General features: G+C 39.7%; 2 protein-coding genes across 23 annotated transcripts in view; one reads left to right on the top strand and one right to left on the bottom strand.

Moving 5' to 3' along the window:
• The window catches only part of IGSF10 (immunoglobulin superfamily member 10), a 74971-nt gene extending 68142 nt beyond the window's left edge, over positions 1–6829 (top strand). For all 3 annotated transcript variants that reach the window (XM_047875163.1, XM_047875165.1, XM_047875164.1), the window contains 2 exons: positions 488–1388; positions 4490–6829. In XM_047875163.1, the coding sequence (XP_047731119.1) occupies positions 488–1388; positions 4490–6398 (2810 nt within the window). In that variant the 3' untranslated portion in view covers positions 6399–6829. The remainder of the gene's footprint in view (positions 1–487; positions 1389–4489) is intronic.
• A 641-nt stretch (positions 6830–7470) lies between these two features.
• Positions 7471–14818, bottom strand: part of MED12L (mediator complex subunit 12L) — a 699797-nt gene continuing 692449 nt past the window's right edge. For 18 of the 20 annotated variants that reach the window (XM_047875167.1, XM_047875173.1, XM_047875170.1 and 15 more), the window contains 2 exons: positions 12813–12894; positions 7850–10251 (listed from right to left, as the gene is read on the bottom strand). In XM_047875167.1, the coding sequence (XP_047731123.1) occupies positions 10199–10251; positions 12813–12894 (135 nt within the window). In that variant the 3' untranslated portion in view covers positions 7850–10198. Of the gene's footprint in view, positions 10252–12812; positions 12895–14818 lie in introns of all 20 variants that reach the window. The other 2 variants (XR_007155629.1, XR_007155628.1) reach the window with 2 other exon arrangements.

The raw sequence follows: 14818 nt of genomic DNA, 5'->3' as shown, positions 1-14818 counted from the left end.
GTTTGTTTACACTTTGTCTTCTTTAGTCATGGAACAAGGAAAAGACTGTGTTATGTTTCAGGGTTACACATACAAAGAATACCAGTTTCAAATCTCTGCAACATACAGAAATGATTAATATCCTCATTTGACATTTGCTGCATAAAGTTTTTTGCTCATTAGAAGGTTAATATGTTTTAACATGTTAATTAAGAACAGTTTGAAATGTTTTGAAGGCAGATACAAAGAAATGTGATTTGAAAGAGAGTCTTCTCTTTTTCATTGTGTTGAACCATATGACTTTTAAATTAAAATTATGGAAATAAACTTCCAGGAACAATTTTATCAATCTTAACACTAAGTGGCCTAATTTTAATTTTAAATATATTTGTTCTCAGTAGCCTAACAGCCCCTCCCAAAGCTTTCCTCTTGAGACTTCCCCTTGAGGAATTTGATTTCTATTTAAACTTTGACGACCTATGACTATAAATTTCTTTTTTCTTATCAGGATTTGATATGGCTAAAGGGAAACAGAATAGCAGATTCCAGGTGCTACCTAATGGCACCCTGTCCATACAGAGTGTGGACATTCAGGACCGCGGACAGTACCTGTGCTCAGCATCCAATCCGCTTGGTACTGATCGCCTTCATGTCACCTTGTCCGTGGTTTCCTATCCCCCCAGGATCCTGGATAGACGTACCAAAGAGATCACAGTTCATTCCGGAAACAGCGTGGAACTGAAGTGCAGAGCTGAAGGTAGACCAAGTCCTACAATCTCCTGGATTCTCGCAAACCAAACAGTGGTCTCAGAATCATCTAAGGGGAACAGGCAGGCCCTGGTGACATCTGATGGAACGTTGGTCATCCACAATCTCAGCATTTATGACCGGGGCTTTTACAAGTGCATGGCCAGCAATTCAGCTGGCCAGGATTCACTGCTGGTCAAAATACAAGTCATTGCAGCCCCACCTGTTATTCTGGAGCAAAAGAGGCAAATCATTGTAGGGACTTGGGGTGAAAGTTTGAAACTGCCCTGTACTGTCAAAGGGACTCCTCAGCCCAGTGTTCACTGGGTCCTCTCTGATGGCACTGAAGTGAAACCACTGCAGTTTATAAGTTCCAAGTTGTTATTATTTTCAAATGGGACTCTGTATATAAGAAATGTAGCCTCTTCAGACAGGGGCACTTATGAATGCATCGCTACCAGCACCACTGGCTCTGAGAGAAGAGTGGTAATTCTTACAGTGGAAGAGCGAGAAACCATGCCCAGGATAGAATTTGCATCCCAGAAGTGGACTGAGGTGAATTTTGGGGACAAATTACTACTGAACTGCTCAGCCATTGGGGAGCCCAAACCCAGAATAATCTGGAGGCTACCATCCAAAGCTGTTGTCGACCAGTGGCACAGGTAAACCATACCTTTGTGTTGAGATGATCTTCTGTACAGTTTCTGAAATGGAAAAAGCAATACAGTGAAGCCAGCAGCAGATTGAGAGAGCTCATAGACTGGACATACAAGTAACTCTTTCAGAAGAGAACTAATCCTTTTGAGGTTAATATAAAATAATATATAAAAATCAACCTTCTTACATGTTTAAGTCTAAGGGCCAGCTAGCTATACAGTTCTTACTGAATTCACATAGTTAAAAGCAGATTAACAATCTCATTTGCTTTCATACTTGGGACAGCTTTAAGATGGTAACCATGTAAAAGTATTTGTAATTTCTCTATCCAAAAAGAGGGAGGAGGGAATTTTGTAATGCAATCAACTTTCTGTGTAATCTTGAATACAGTTTCCACCACTCGTGCAGAAAGTACAATGCAAGAAGGTATTACATTCCTGATGGGAATAACAGCTAAAGTTCAAAATTTAGGTTATTAAGGAAAAGATCTAAAACACTTATTGGATGTTAAGTCAATTTTGGAAAAATGGAAATCTTATCCAGGGGCACTAAAAGATTTAAGTAAAGTCTTAAAAAATTAACTGAAAGGAAGTCTGGAGAGTGTTCTAAAAACACATTATTAGTACCTCAAAATAAATCTTGACCAGGTATCTACCTCCTTCAGAGGTAAACAGCAAGGAAATTAAGTACGTTATTTATATTTGGTTTTGGGGGAGTATTTATGGAACACAGATTGTTCATATTGTGGAAGAGGCAACTGAGTGTATAAAGATCACAGATGCTACCATGGGCCCATGAGAGGTACTGGCATTTTTTTCTTTTATAATGAAATTCAACTTGTTTGCTAACTAAACACCTCAATTATTATTTTGCAACTAATCTCAAAAAGGTAAGGATACTCTTAGATGCTTTAGATATGTCAACTGAAACAAAAGGGGCAATTTATTGCAAAAAGAAAAAAAAAGTCCTTACTGTTTCCACTTCTTAGCTTTAGAAGGTTCAACTTTAGAGTCTAAAAATGAGAAAACTTTCATCATAGCTGTGCTTACCTGCGACTCCATCATGACCAAAAAAAGCAAAACCCTTTCCCTTTCTTAAAGCCTACTTTTCACCTGAACCAAAAAGACTCTTCTGGGTTTTCAAAAACAGTTTTGATTCAGAGCACTACCAGTCTGTCTCCAGTACTTTCAACATATATGACTTGTTTCAGCACAGAATGGTTTCCTCTTCTTCAGAACCTCCCTCCTCGTGACCTAAGAGCTTGTTACAAGGCAGAGCATCTGGTCTCACCCCAGACCTGCTGAATCAGAATCTGCACTTTAAAAAGATACCCAGATGCATCATATGCTCAATAAAGGCTGAGAAGCATTGCTTTAGAAACAATACAGACACTTGCTTGTACATTATTAATCTTCATAAAGAATTCTATTTCTTTTACACGGGGACCACTTCTACTTTCAAAAGTCAATTTTGTCTCTTAAAAATACTAGTTTACCAAAAGAAACTGCTATCGTCTCTTCTTCTATATTACAACTTGCAGCTGCATCCAGATTTGGGGGCAGGACAAGGTCACTCTAAAAGTCAATGGTTCTCAAAGGACGCGGTCCCCCTGCCAGTAGCATTAGCATTGCCTAAGAACGTGGCAAATCAGAAACTGAGTCTGTGTTTTAACAAGCAATCTGTGTTCTTAAAAGCCTTCCAGGTGATTTTAGTGCCTGCTTAAATTTGAGACTGGTTCTCAAACTGTTACTTAGGAGCTACAGTCATCTGGGATGTTTGTTACTCACTGGGTTCCCAGACCCCTGGCCAAATCTAGTGAATCAGAATCTCTGAAAAGTGAAGCCAGGAAATGCAGGTGATGAGAGAACTGTTTTTGAGAGCCAAGGTTTAGAGCACTGTTCTCGGACTTGGCTGCATGAGAATCATTGGAAAACTAAGAATCCTGATGCCTAGGTCACACTCCACACCAATTTAGTCAAATTCAGGGAGGTGGGACCCATTTTATACTCCATAAATGATTTTCATATTCACCCAAGTTTAAGAATCAGTGCTTTTATAAAGTATTAGACAAGAATATCAGGTGGTGAAAAAGATAGGAATTTGAGAACTAGCCCTGTAACCCGAGGCAAGTTACTAAGGCTCTCTATCAGTACTTTCAGCTGTATAGTGGGGAACTACTTAAAGATTTAAAAATAACAGTACCTTTTGTAACATACCACAACACTATCCATACTTGTTTGCTGGAGAATGAAAAGTGACTTGGGCTGTTTGACTTGGGTAGCAGCTATGCTGTGAAAGATTGTCCAAACTTTCTTCTTGTTTCATTTGCCTGCTTGGCACATTGCCAAAAAAACAAAAGTAGAAGAAAAACATGTATAGATGTTCTCTGATGGATGATCACGATCCCATTTTTAGTGCCAATTCAATTTTCCACGGGCCTCTCTGAAAAGCTAGATTTGGTTTTATCAGGAAACATGTGCCACCTGGTGGTTCACTGTGGTAATGGCAGGCTGTGATAACTTCAGGGAGAAAAATAGTGTGGAACGGTTGGACAAAACGCAGAGACCACTTTTCAGCTGCCGCAAAGCACAGATCCAACAGCAGGCTTCTAATGAGTCTCACATTGACATGACATTTTCTTTCTTCATAACAAAGCATAATTTATTTTGTAACCACATAATTCCGTTTTGTTACTAATCTTTTTAAAAAATATAGTCTGGCATCTTTCCTGAACAAGTATGCATGAAAGTTCTTTACTGACAGTCACAAGATAATCATTTCATATGTAAAAATCATTCAATATGACGAAGGTCATGTGTCTAAGGCATCCAACATTTCTAGCATTCTCAGCATTGTATTTCTAAAATCATGATTGTAAAAGACATTTGAAGTCCATCTGAGAAATATTCTTTGCACTGTATTTGCTCGATGAGATAATTTTATCTTTCAGGAAATGGCTTAGAAGACAGTCAATAAGCTAGAACTGATTTTAATTTCACTGCAACAGTTTAAGAAAATGTCCATAAAGCTAATCCTATGTAAATAAGGACAACTCTTTCACCCCTTACTAATAGCTGCACACTCAAAATGTGTCTTCTCTCCTTAGAATGGGCAGCCGCATCCATGTCTATCCAAATGGATCCTTGTTTATTGGCTCAATAACAGAAAAAGATGGCGGTGACTACTTGTGTGTGGCCAGAAACAAAATGGGAGATGATCTGATACTGATGCATGTGAGCCTACGACTGAAACCCGCTAAAATTTATCACAAGCAACATTTTAAAAAGCAGGTATTTCATGGGAAAGATTTCCAAGTTGATTGTGAGGCTTCTGGCTCACCAGTACCTGAGATATCTTGGAGTTTGCCTGATGGAACGATGATAAACAATGCAATGCAAGCCGATGACAGTGGCCTCAGGACCAGGAGGTATACCCTTTTTGACAACGGAACCTTATACTTCAACAAAGTTGGGATAGCAGAGGAAGGAGATTATACTTGCTATGCCCAGAACACTCTAGGGAAGGATGAAATGAAGGTCCACCTAACGGTCATAACAGCTGCCCCACGGATCAGGCAGGGTTACAAGAGTAACATGCGAATCAAGGCTGGAGACACGGCGGTCCTTGACTGTGAGGTCGTTGGTGAACCCAAACCAAAAGTATTTTGGTTGCTGCCTTCCCATGATATGATTTCATTCTCTAAGGACCGATACACATTTCATGCCAACGCGTCTCTGTCCATCAACAAAGTGAAGCTACTCGATTCTGGAGAGTATGTGTGTGTGGCCCGAAATCCCAGTGGGGATGACACCAAAATGTACAAACTGGATGTCGTCTCCAAACCTCCCTTAATCAATGGTCTGTATACAAACAAAACAGTTATTAAAGCCACAGCTGTGAGGCATTCCAAAAAACACTTTGACTGCAGAGCCGAAGGAACACCATTGCCTCAGATCATGTGGATCATGCCGGACAATATTTTCCTCACAGCCCCATACTATGGAAGCAGAATCACAGTCCATAAAAATGGAACCTTGGAAATTAGGAATGTGAGGCTTTCAGATTCAGCAGATTTTATCTGTGTGGCTCGGAATGAAGGAGGAGAGAGCATGCTGGTGGTACAGTTAGAAGTATTAGAAATGCTAAGAAGACCAACATTCAGAAATCCATATAATGAAAAAATAGTTGCCCAGCTTGGCAAGTCCACAGCATTGAATTGCTCTGTGGATGGTAACCCACCACCTGAAATAATCTGGATTTTACCAAATGGCACAAGATTTCCCAATGAACCTCGAATTTCTCAGTATCTGATAGCAAGCAACGGCTCTTTTATCATTTCTAAAACAACTCGAGATGATGCAGGAAAATATCGGTGTGCAGCAAGAAATCAAGTTGGCTATATTGAAAAATTAATTGTATTAGAAATTGGCCAGAAGCCAGTCATTCTTACTTATGCACTGGGAACAGTTTACTGTTTCAGTGGAGACTCTCTATCCCTGCACTGTGTGTCTGATGGAAGCCCTAAGCCAAATATCAAGTGGACTACACCAAGCGGTTATATAATAGATGGGCCTCAAATTAATGGAAAATTCATATTGCATGAAAATGGCACCTTAGTCATCAAAGACGCAACAGCTTACGACAGAGGAAACTATATTTGTAAGGCTCAAAATAGTGTTGGCCATGCCCTGATTACTGTTCCAGTAATGGTTGTAGCCTACGCACCCCGAATTACAAATCGCCCACCCAGGAGCATTCTCACAAGGACAGGAGCTGCCCTTCAGCTCCTCTGTGTGGCCCTGGGAGTCCCCAAGCCAGAAATCACATGGGAGATGCCTGACCACTCCTTGCTCTCAATGGCAAATAAAGGGAGGACTCATGGAATTGAGCCTTTTCACCCCCGAGGTACCCTCATCATTCAGAATCCCCAAACCTCAGATTCTGGGATCTACAAATGCACAGCAAGGAATCCACTGGGTAGTGATTATGCAACAACTTATATTCAGGTAATCTGAAATGAAATAAAATTGAACAGAGTCAACACCTGGACAGAGTTTATTTTTTGGAAGAAGTTTAATCAAAGGCAGCCATAGGCATGTAAATGAATTTGAGTACATTTACAATATTAAATTCATAATGGACATGCAAAAAAAAAAAAAAGACTTGTAAATAAATGCAGTATGACGGATAGTGATTTTGTTAATTGATCTCCAAACAAACTTTTAACTTAAGGCACTTTTATTTTGCCAACAAATAACAATGAACATTAAGGTAAAACTGTCCACCATAAAATAACAAATGGCTAATGTATCTGAATTCTTCATTCAAGAATGGGCTTTTTCTCTTACTACCAGCTGCCTAGTGTCCACCTTCTATCAATGTTACAAGCATGGCACTAAGAAGAGACAATGGAAAAGATTAAATTTGCAGTCTTGATGTAAATTTATCATTTTGATGTGTGGATATTTTGTGGCTGGTTTAGAAATATTTTAGAAAAACCTAGAGAAAATAAGCACTTTTTATTATGATTATTGTGTACACTGAAATCTTTCATTGATGGGGAATACAAAAATGTTTTCATAACTGCATTTAAAATAAAGGCAGCCTAACTTTTCCACAAGTAAAAAGCAACTTAACACCTACACTTCATAAAATGTGAAAAGGGGGGCTGATTACCTCTTTACTGAAATAAACTAATTAAAAATCCTTCAAGAATACAACAAAACTTCTTTATCACTTCAAAATCTAACTCAGGCATCCTTGGTTTGGAACGCTTTATAAGGAAAATATTCTGAGGAGGAACCATTGCTTTAAGGAGCAAGTTATTTCATTAAGTGATAATCCTTTAGGGGAAAGGAAAATGGAAAAATCTCGATCTAAGACATAAATACATATAATGAAGTTTCATTGTACTTAAAATTTGATCAAACCTACATTAAATGTTGCTTTTTTGTAATTCAAGGTGAATTGATTTGGGGGAACATTATGATTCTTTTTTTAATTCTAGAGGCTGGGATTTTCCAGCGTAATTTATTTTAAGTGGGAAAAAAAGGATATGCCATAGGTCTTGCTCAGATACCTCAGCACACAAAACCAAGAACTATGTTGGCCCCTGCTGATTGTGTTTTCATCACACCAACTTTCAGCTGGCCCCACATAAGAGGGGGCCCGATTGCTACTAGCTCTGATGTTGGTACCCTGTGGCCACAGGAGGTCAAACATACTCATTCTCCCTGTGACCTCCTCTACTTCGGGGCTAAGAGGAGTAAATAAAACGACAAATGTAAACTATTAGGAATGAGAGTATGGTGTAAACAGGTATATTTAAGGGATTCTTATGGCCAATTTCAAAGTCTTATTTTTACAAGGCCTGGGGGGGGTGGGCGGGGGGGAGGGTCCTCCATCTTATCCTATCTTACAAAGCAAAACCACCAGGTTCTGGCAAAGGATACGGCTTTCCCTTGTGATTTTAATGCAAATTAATGCATTTGCTAAAAAAAAAAAAGAAACCCCTTAGGATATAGGATTAAGTGGAAGGAAATATGCTAAGACTAGATTAAAAATTCCAGTTGCTCTCTTTATAATGCACAGGGGTAAACCAGGTTTTTCCTCAACCTTCTATAGAATCTGAATTACACCATAACTTAGCTTTGTCACCTGAAAAGAAAAGGACGCAACAAGAAAAAAGGTATACCCCACAGCTTTCATGTGCAAAATGATTATTAATAAATTAATTTCACTAACTTATGCAAACCATAAAGTGCATACAAATGCTATGCAATTATAACACTCATTCTTGAAACAATATTACTGCTGTTTGCGATACTGAACTATAAAAATATATGGTTCAAACTGAAAATTGGCATTTCAAATACCAATAATTCTTGAAAAGAAAATCAGGACGGAACATGACTCACTCACTAGGCACAACATTCACATTTCGGTTGTTTTGCCAAGGCAATTATTATATGGATATATTACTTTGAAGAAAAATAACTTCATGAAATCTAAGTATGATTCTCAAGAGGAAAAAAAAAAGCACAAAACCCCCAAAACCTGATATACAAAACCAGTTGAAATGTAAAGATCTGTCTTCCGAAAGCAGATAGAATATGTTAATTTAGTGAAAAGAATGGTCTTTAATGTTTTGGCAAAGTCTTTTCCAGCCCAGAGTAAACATGAAATGAGCAGGCTGGAGTGAATTATTTCACAGTGTACAAAGCAGTTCACATGGGTGCTGCCACAGCAAAGTAAGCGGACATGTATTTGAGGTCGTTTGCATGAGTCAAACTTTGCAATGAGTAACTCACCTAGGAAGATATAAATTATTTATATAATGATCTGCAAAAGAAACGCTCTAAAGTTGTCCTAGCTACGTTTTAAAAAAGTAGTTCTACGTGGTTTGCTCATTATAGACAAGTCTATTCACAGTATGCTCAACTACATTACATGTAAAATCATATGGCAAAAGAAAATGAATTAACACAAAACATGGGAAAATATCCCCCACATGTTTTAAAATGCCCTGCAATTTTCACATTCAAAATTTTATGCATCTAAATCTAAAAAAATATTATATGGAATACTCTTAAGTTACACAAACTGATAATAATTTACTGTATTTTTTACTCTAATAGGAGCAAATTACCACATACTTGAACAAAGTTAAAATAGTTACTATTTCTTTATAATAAATTTGATGTATAATTTACTTGTGCTTTTTGCACCAATTTATAAATACAGTATATGCAATACACAACCAAGACTGACACCAACATTAATAGTTAAATTCAAAATAGCAAATACTTACCATACAAAATAAACAGCAAATACACCTTTATGAAAACCAGAGCCTTCTGGACTTGGGGGCCAGATTCTCTGGAAACCACATCAAGTTTGAGCGCTGTGGAATCTCAGGCCAGCGGCAAGACTGTTTGTTCTCAAGTTGGCATAAGGTTCAGGAGAACCAAGTGTCCTTTTTGCCAAATCTGGCAATAAATAATGGGAACAATTCCACTGTGGCTTGTTCGGGCCTTTAGAATTTTACATGTTGTACCTTCACAAAGACTCTGGTCAATGATCTTGTAACTGAAAACAAACTCGAGTACAGCTACTTCTAACAGGCTTCCACAGATCTTAAGGTGGCTCTCACAGAAGCCTGGGTTTAAGTTCTTGATCTAAGAAATTTAAGTACTAAGCAACAATCTGTTTCAGCACCTTTTGACCACAACAAAAGCAAAGAAAATCCTACATAAATAAGAACGAAGTTTATAAAGTGCTTATGAAATTACAAACATTTCAAATTAGAGCAATGCAAATAGATGTCCATTTCACCATCACAGGTGAAAGTAGAATAAATGGATTACTCTCCTGTCAAGATTGGACATGCCTTTCAAATCAGTAGTTTGGTCCAGCAGTTTGGGAAAAAAAACAAAACAAACTACAAAAAAACCCTTCATCATTAATGAATACATGAATATTTTAAATCCACCATAATTCATTCTAGGAGATTCAAAAAAAAAAAAAAAGCACCAATTTCAAAAGATCTGCTACCAAGCTCTTCCTTGAATAGGCCTGCAGGATCCACATTTTTATACCTACTTTAAAGTTGAAACTAACAAAAAAAAACCCCAAACCACACCTCCTCCTTTTCTCTTTGTTTAAATGCCTCTATATGAAATGTAGCACAAAATATAGAAAAACTTCAAAGAAAGAAAAGAACATAGGGACATTTCTAAAGATGACTGATGCATTAAATTTGATTTTCTATTTTTCAGTGCAAACATAAAACTTTAGGTCTTGTCCTCTTCCAGATTCAGAAATGTGATGGATGCCCATAGGGAGTCACTCCTTGCTGTGGCTGGTTACCTAATGAGAAAAATAAATTCAAATAAAATTGCGGATGCAAAATTATACCACCGACAGATGCTACCCTCCTGTCACTGTTCTCAGTACCAGCTTCAAGAACAGGGGAACAGACTGGCCAGGGAGTGCATGCTAGCCCAGAGACCTGAACGGTAAGGTCTAAATATGGCAACTGAATTCATTCCACACAGACACCTGCTCTACATCAGAGTCCTCCGCCTGTCAGCACAAAGCCTTGGGACACTAATTGGCCCATCTAAAGTCTCTGTCTCTGAACTAAGAAATAACTCAGTACTAACATATGGAAGGACTCTAAGTATTGTAAAATGTTGAAAGTTCCCAAAACTTTCACACTGACATTATAGTAAGTGAGAGAAAAGTGGTGTGGAATGGGAAAATCTTCTGCAAATCGCCGTAAGATACACAAAAGAGAAGTGTACAAGGGTGTATACATGTGTGAGAATGGTTGTATGTGTCGACTCAAGTCTGTGCCTATGCATATGTGTACATGTGTGCATGTACACACACACATAGAAAAATAGAATAGTAGGGACAAAGTCTCCTACAGAGACTTAGAAACAGCTACTGCTGGGGTGCCTGGGTGGCTCGGTCAGTTAAGCATCCGACTTTTGATTTCAGCCCAGATCTTGATCTCCTGGTTTGTGAGTTTGAGCCCTGCATCAGGCTCTGCACTGATGGTGCTGAGTCTGCTTGGGATTTCCTCTCCACCCCCCCCCCCCACCCCTTCTCTGCCCCTTCAACCTCCTTCTCTCCCAAATTAAATGAAAGAAAAGAAAAGGAAAGGAAAAAGAAAGGAAAAGAAAAAGAAAAAGGAAAAAAGGGAAGGGGAGGGAAGGGGAGGGGAGGGGAGGGAACAGCTACTGCTTCCATAACTCTGGTGGGACTATTCAAATCCAAAGGCTCCATTCACGTGAGTGAGGATACAAAAGGGGCCATCTGGAGTTGTACAGTGTAGAGTTGAATGATGTGTCAGCAAAGTGGCCATTATTCCAAAGTGGCCATTATTCAACCAAGGAGGCTGGCATAACTGCTAATATGAGGGAGCAGAGTGTGTTGTGGTTAAGAGGTAGGCTCTGGAAGGAGACCATCTGAATTCAAGTCCCAGTTCTGCCCCTTACTTTTAGCTCAATAACTTGGGCCAATGAGTCCAACTCCCTCATCTAGAATATAGGGATAGTAATACCTAAACTCACAGGGTGGTTTTTAAGGAATTAAGTGAATTAATATATGTGAAGTCACAAAGCCTGGGGCCAAAACAAGTGTTCCGTAAATGATGGGTTAAAACGAAAATGAGACCTGCATTTCATGAGTTCTGGGAAACAGGAAATAGAGGTAGATATGCTCCCAAAATAGGTGATACTGCATAAAAACCATAGGTACTTATTTCTAAAGAGAAGGAAAAAAAAAAAAACCCTAAAATATAAGCATGTTGTCCCTGTGTTAAAATTTTACTCTCTCTTTAGCCAAGTGAAAGTAGGAACTCTCGAATAAAACAATAAAATTTTAACCTCACATTTGTTTAATAAACCACACCTATTACACAGTAGTTAGAAAAGAAGATGGATTTAAATGATTTAACAAATTAAATGAGGCTAAAAAAGGCAAATATTTTTAAAGGGAAAAAAAGCAAGGTATATAAGAGGGGTACTCCCTCCACCAGGCAATCAACACGGACAGCAGCCAGGCAGAAAGTTAAGACGAAAACCAAGTTGCTCCTCAGTCACAAACTGACCCTCCTCCTGACAACATCCTCCCAGAGTCACACAGCTGCCTTTAGGACTAGCTGGTCTCTAATCTGCCTTGAAAAGGACACAAACTGAGACCCAGAACAAACTGCCACTCCCGACAGAGCTGGCACCGGAATTTAGACTTAACTTCGGGGCCAATATTCTTTGTATCACAGGGGTCTGGCTCCCATTTCTAAAAATATTTCCCATCCTGTGATGGCAACACATGGGTGATTCAATTCATGGGAGCACACTGCCGACATCTAGGTGAGGTGTGGTGAAATGAGTTGTTGGAACTGCTGTAGAGAGGCAGCACAATTAAACAAACAAAATTCACACCAGCAAAGCAGGCAGGGATTTCTCTGCCCTGTTATCAGGAAGGACAGGATGGTGCAGTGGCAAGAAGAGGCACAGTCTCAGTGCTGGCACTCCTCCAGGTCAGACACCGCACCTCCGTCATCAGCACACTTGAGGGCATCAGCCAAGTTGTTCTCCGAACCTTCCGGCTTGATAAAAAAGGGTACCCGCAGTTCTGCACGGGTTTCCCAAATGCAAAGAAGCATTTCTGGGTTCAGATGGAAGCAAGAGAAAACATCTCTGAACTCAAAAAAAAGATCGGGACTTTTCCAGGGCAGCGGGGGAAGCATTTGAACCAGACAGAACCCCAACAAAACAACAACCAGCCTGGACAAAAATGAAGATGAAAACGGTACCGAAGGAAGACAGTGCAGATTTTGCAGAGCCACCAACTTGTGTTTTGCCTGCTTGTTTTTAATCTCCGGGGAGCCATCTGTTCTGTGATGCAGGGGTACTTACTAGAAAGCTGCTTCTGGAGCTGCCGCACCAGGGCGGCCGTCTGTTGCTGCTGCTGGGTCTGCTGCAAGCCTTGCCTGGGAAACTGTAATTGCAACAGAAGATAGGAAAGAAATCAGCCCGTGACGCCTGTCACAGACGAGAACAGAGACTCACTCCCGGGGCCGATCTGTAACATACCTTTCAGGCTTTGAAGATCAAAGTGCCATGTCCAGTGGGCATATACTAATTTTCATCTACACCCTGATGTACACCTGGAGAACATCTCAAGTGCCAATCCATTCAAGATCCCACTCTCCAGCTGGTTACCAAGCATTTATTTGAAGAGGCTTGATGAAGGAGTGGCCCAAGGGGTCAAATGTCCTTGTTATCTTACCCTTCACCAGTTGGCCAGTTACTATTATGATATTATAAACCATTTTCATTGGCAACATGAAAGTTCCCAGGCTGGAGGATTTGTTCAAGCACCACAGGCCTTGCCTTGCACAGATAGAGACAAGGATCTGGTGAGTCAGCAGTGCCCTCCATCCAGGATTCACTGGGGACTATGTCCTCCCATGGGATGCAGGATGAAGGGCAGGCAGTGTTACTATTTTCCTTGACACAAAGCGGGAAAACAGCACCTTGCCAATTTTTTTCTATTGCCAAAAATGAGAGGGAAAAATAAAACAAAACTCCACCTTTCATTCATGTGGAAATGTTAGTAAACTAAAAAGGGGTTACAGTGGTTTCTAGGTTTATTTGGAAATATTACCGTATTTAACAAAACCTAATATGCTACTATGTACTGAGAAATATTCTAGACATCATAGGTATACATTAGCCCATTTAAGCCTAATGAGGTACTACCTATCCTCAATCACTTATCCAAAGTCCTTGCATTTATGATTTACTATGACACATCCATAATAGACAGACTAAGCAAGGCCCAGGACAGTACTACATAAATCACTCAATATATGCAGCAAAACGCACAACTAGTCCTATCAGGCAGGATAAATGAAAAGAGATTCTGTCTGGTTAGGTCAACATTTACAACCAAATGGGTTCAGGTCAGTTTTTGCCGTTCCATGAGTCATAAATAAAATACCCGTTTCCATTTCAAAGTAAAACATCAGGCGTCTGGGTGGCTCATTTGGTTAGGCGCCCCACTCTTGATTTTGGCTCAGGTCATGATCTCATGGTTCGTCAGTTTAAGCCATACATCAGGCTCTGCACTGACAGCATGGAGCCTGCTTGGGATTCTCTCCCTCCCTCTCTCTCTGCCCCTCCCCCAACTCATAAGCAAGGATTCTCATAAAATACATAAACTTTAAAAATAAAATTTCAAAATTGTTTGAATTTTAGAAATGAATATAAGGGACTGTGAACCTTTACTGCTACTATTCTCATTTAGAGATGAGGAAATTGAGGCTCCAAGGTGTTCAGCCACTCACCCATGTTTCCTGTCAGAATTGGGGCAGGGATTCAGACAAAGCTTTCTGGATTCAGAACTTGTTATTTTAACCACGATCCAGTGCTATCTTTAATTGGGAATACTAGCTTCCAATATTAATTTACTTGGAAATAATCACAGATTCTAAATGGTGGGCTGCAAAGGTGTCTAATCTTCTCATTTGATTAACTAACATATTGAGGTACATAGTACATAAATATTTAACATTTATTCATTCAAAAGATGCTTAGCTGTCTTCTTTCATGTTCATTTAAAGTCTGTTCCAGGACCCCCCGGGTGGCTCAGTCAGTTGAGCCTCTGACTTTGGCTCAGGTCACGATCTCATGGTTTGTGAGTATGAGCCCCACAACGGGCTTACTGACATCAGCGTGGAGCCCGCTTTGGATCCTCTGTCCTCCTCTCTCCCTGCCCCTACCCTGCTCATGCTCTCCCTCTCTCAAAAATAAACACTTAAAAAAATAATAAAATCGGGGCGCCTGGGTGGCTCAGTAGGTTGAGCGTCTGACTTCAGCTGAGGTCAGGATCTCGCAGTTTGTGAGATCAAGACCCGCGT

The sequence above is a fragment of the Prionailurus viverrinus genome, chromosome C2 (genome assembly GCF_022837055.1).
Source record: "Prionailurus viverrinus isolate Anna chromosome C2, UM_Priviv_1.0, whole genome shotgun sequence".
Lineage (NCBI taxonomy): Eukaryota > Metazoa > Chordata > Mammalia > Carnivora > Felidae > Prionailurus > Prionailurus viverrinus.
Note: the sequence above shows the minus strand (reverse complement) of the source record. Positions and strands in the feature narration are given on the sequence as shown.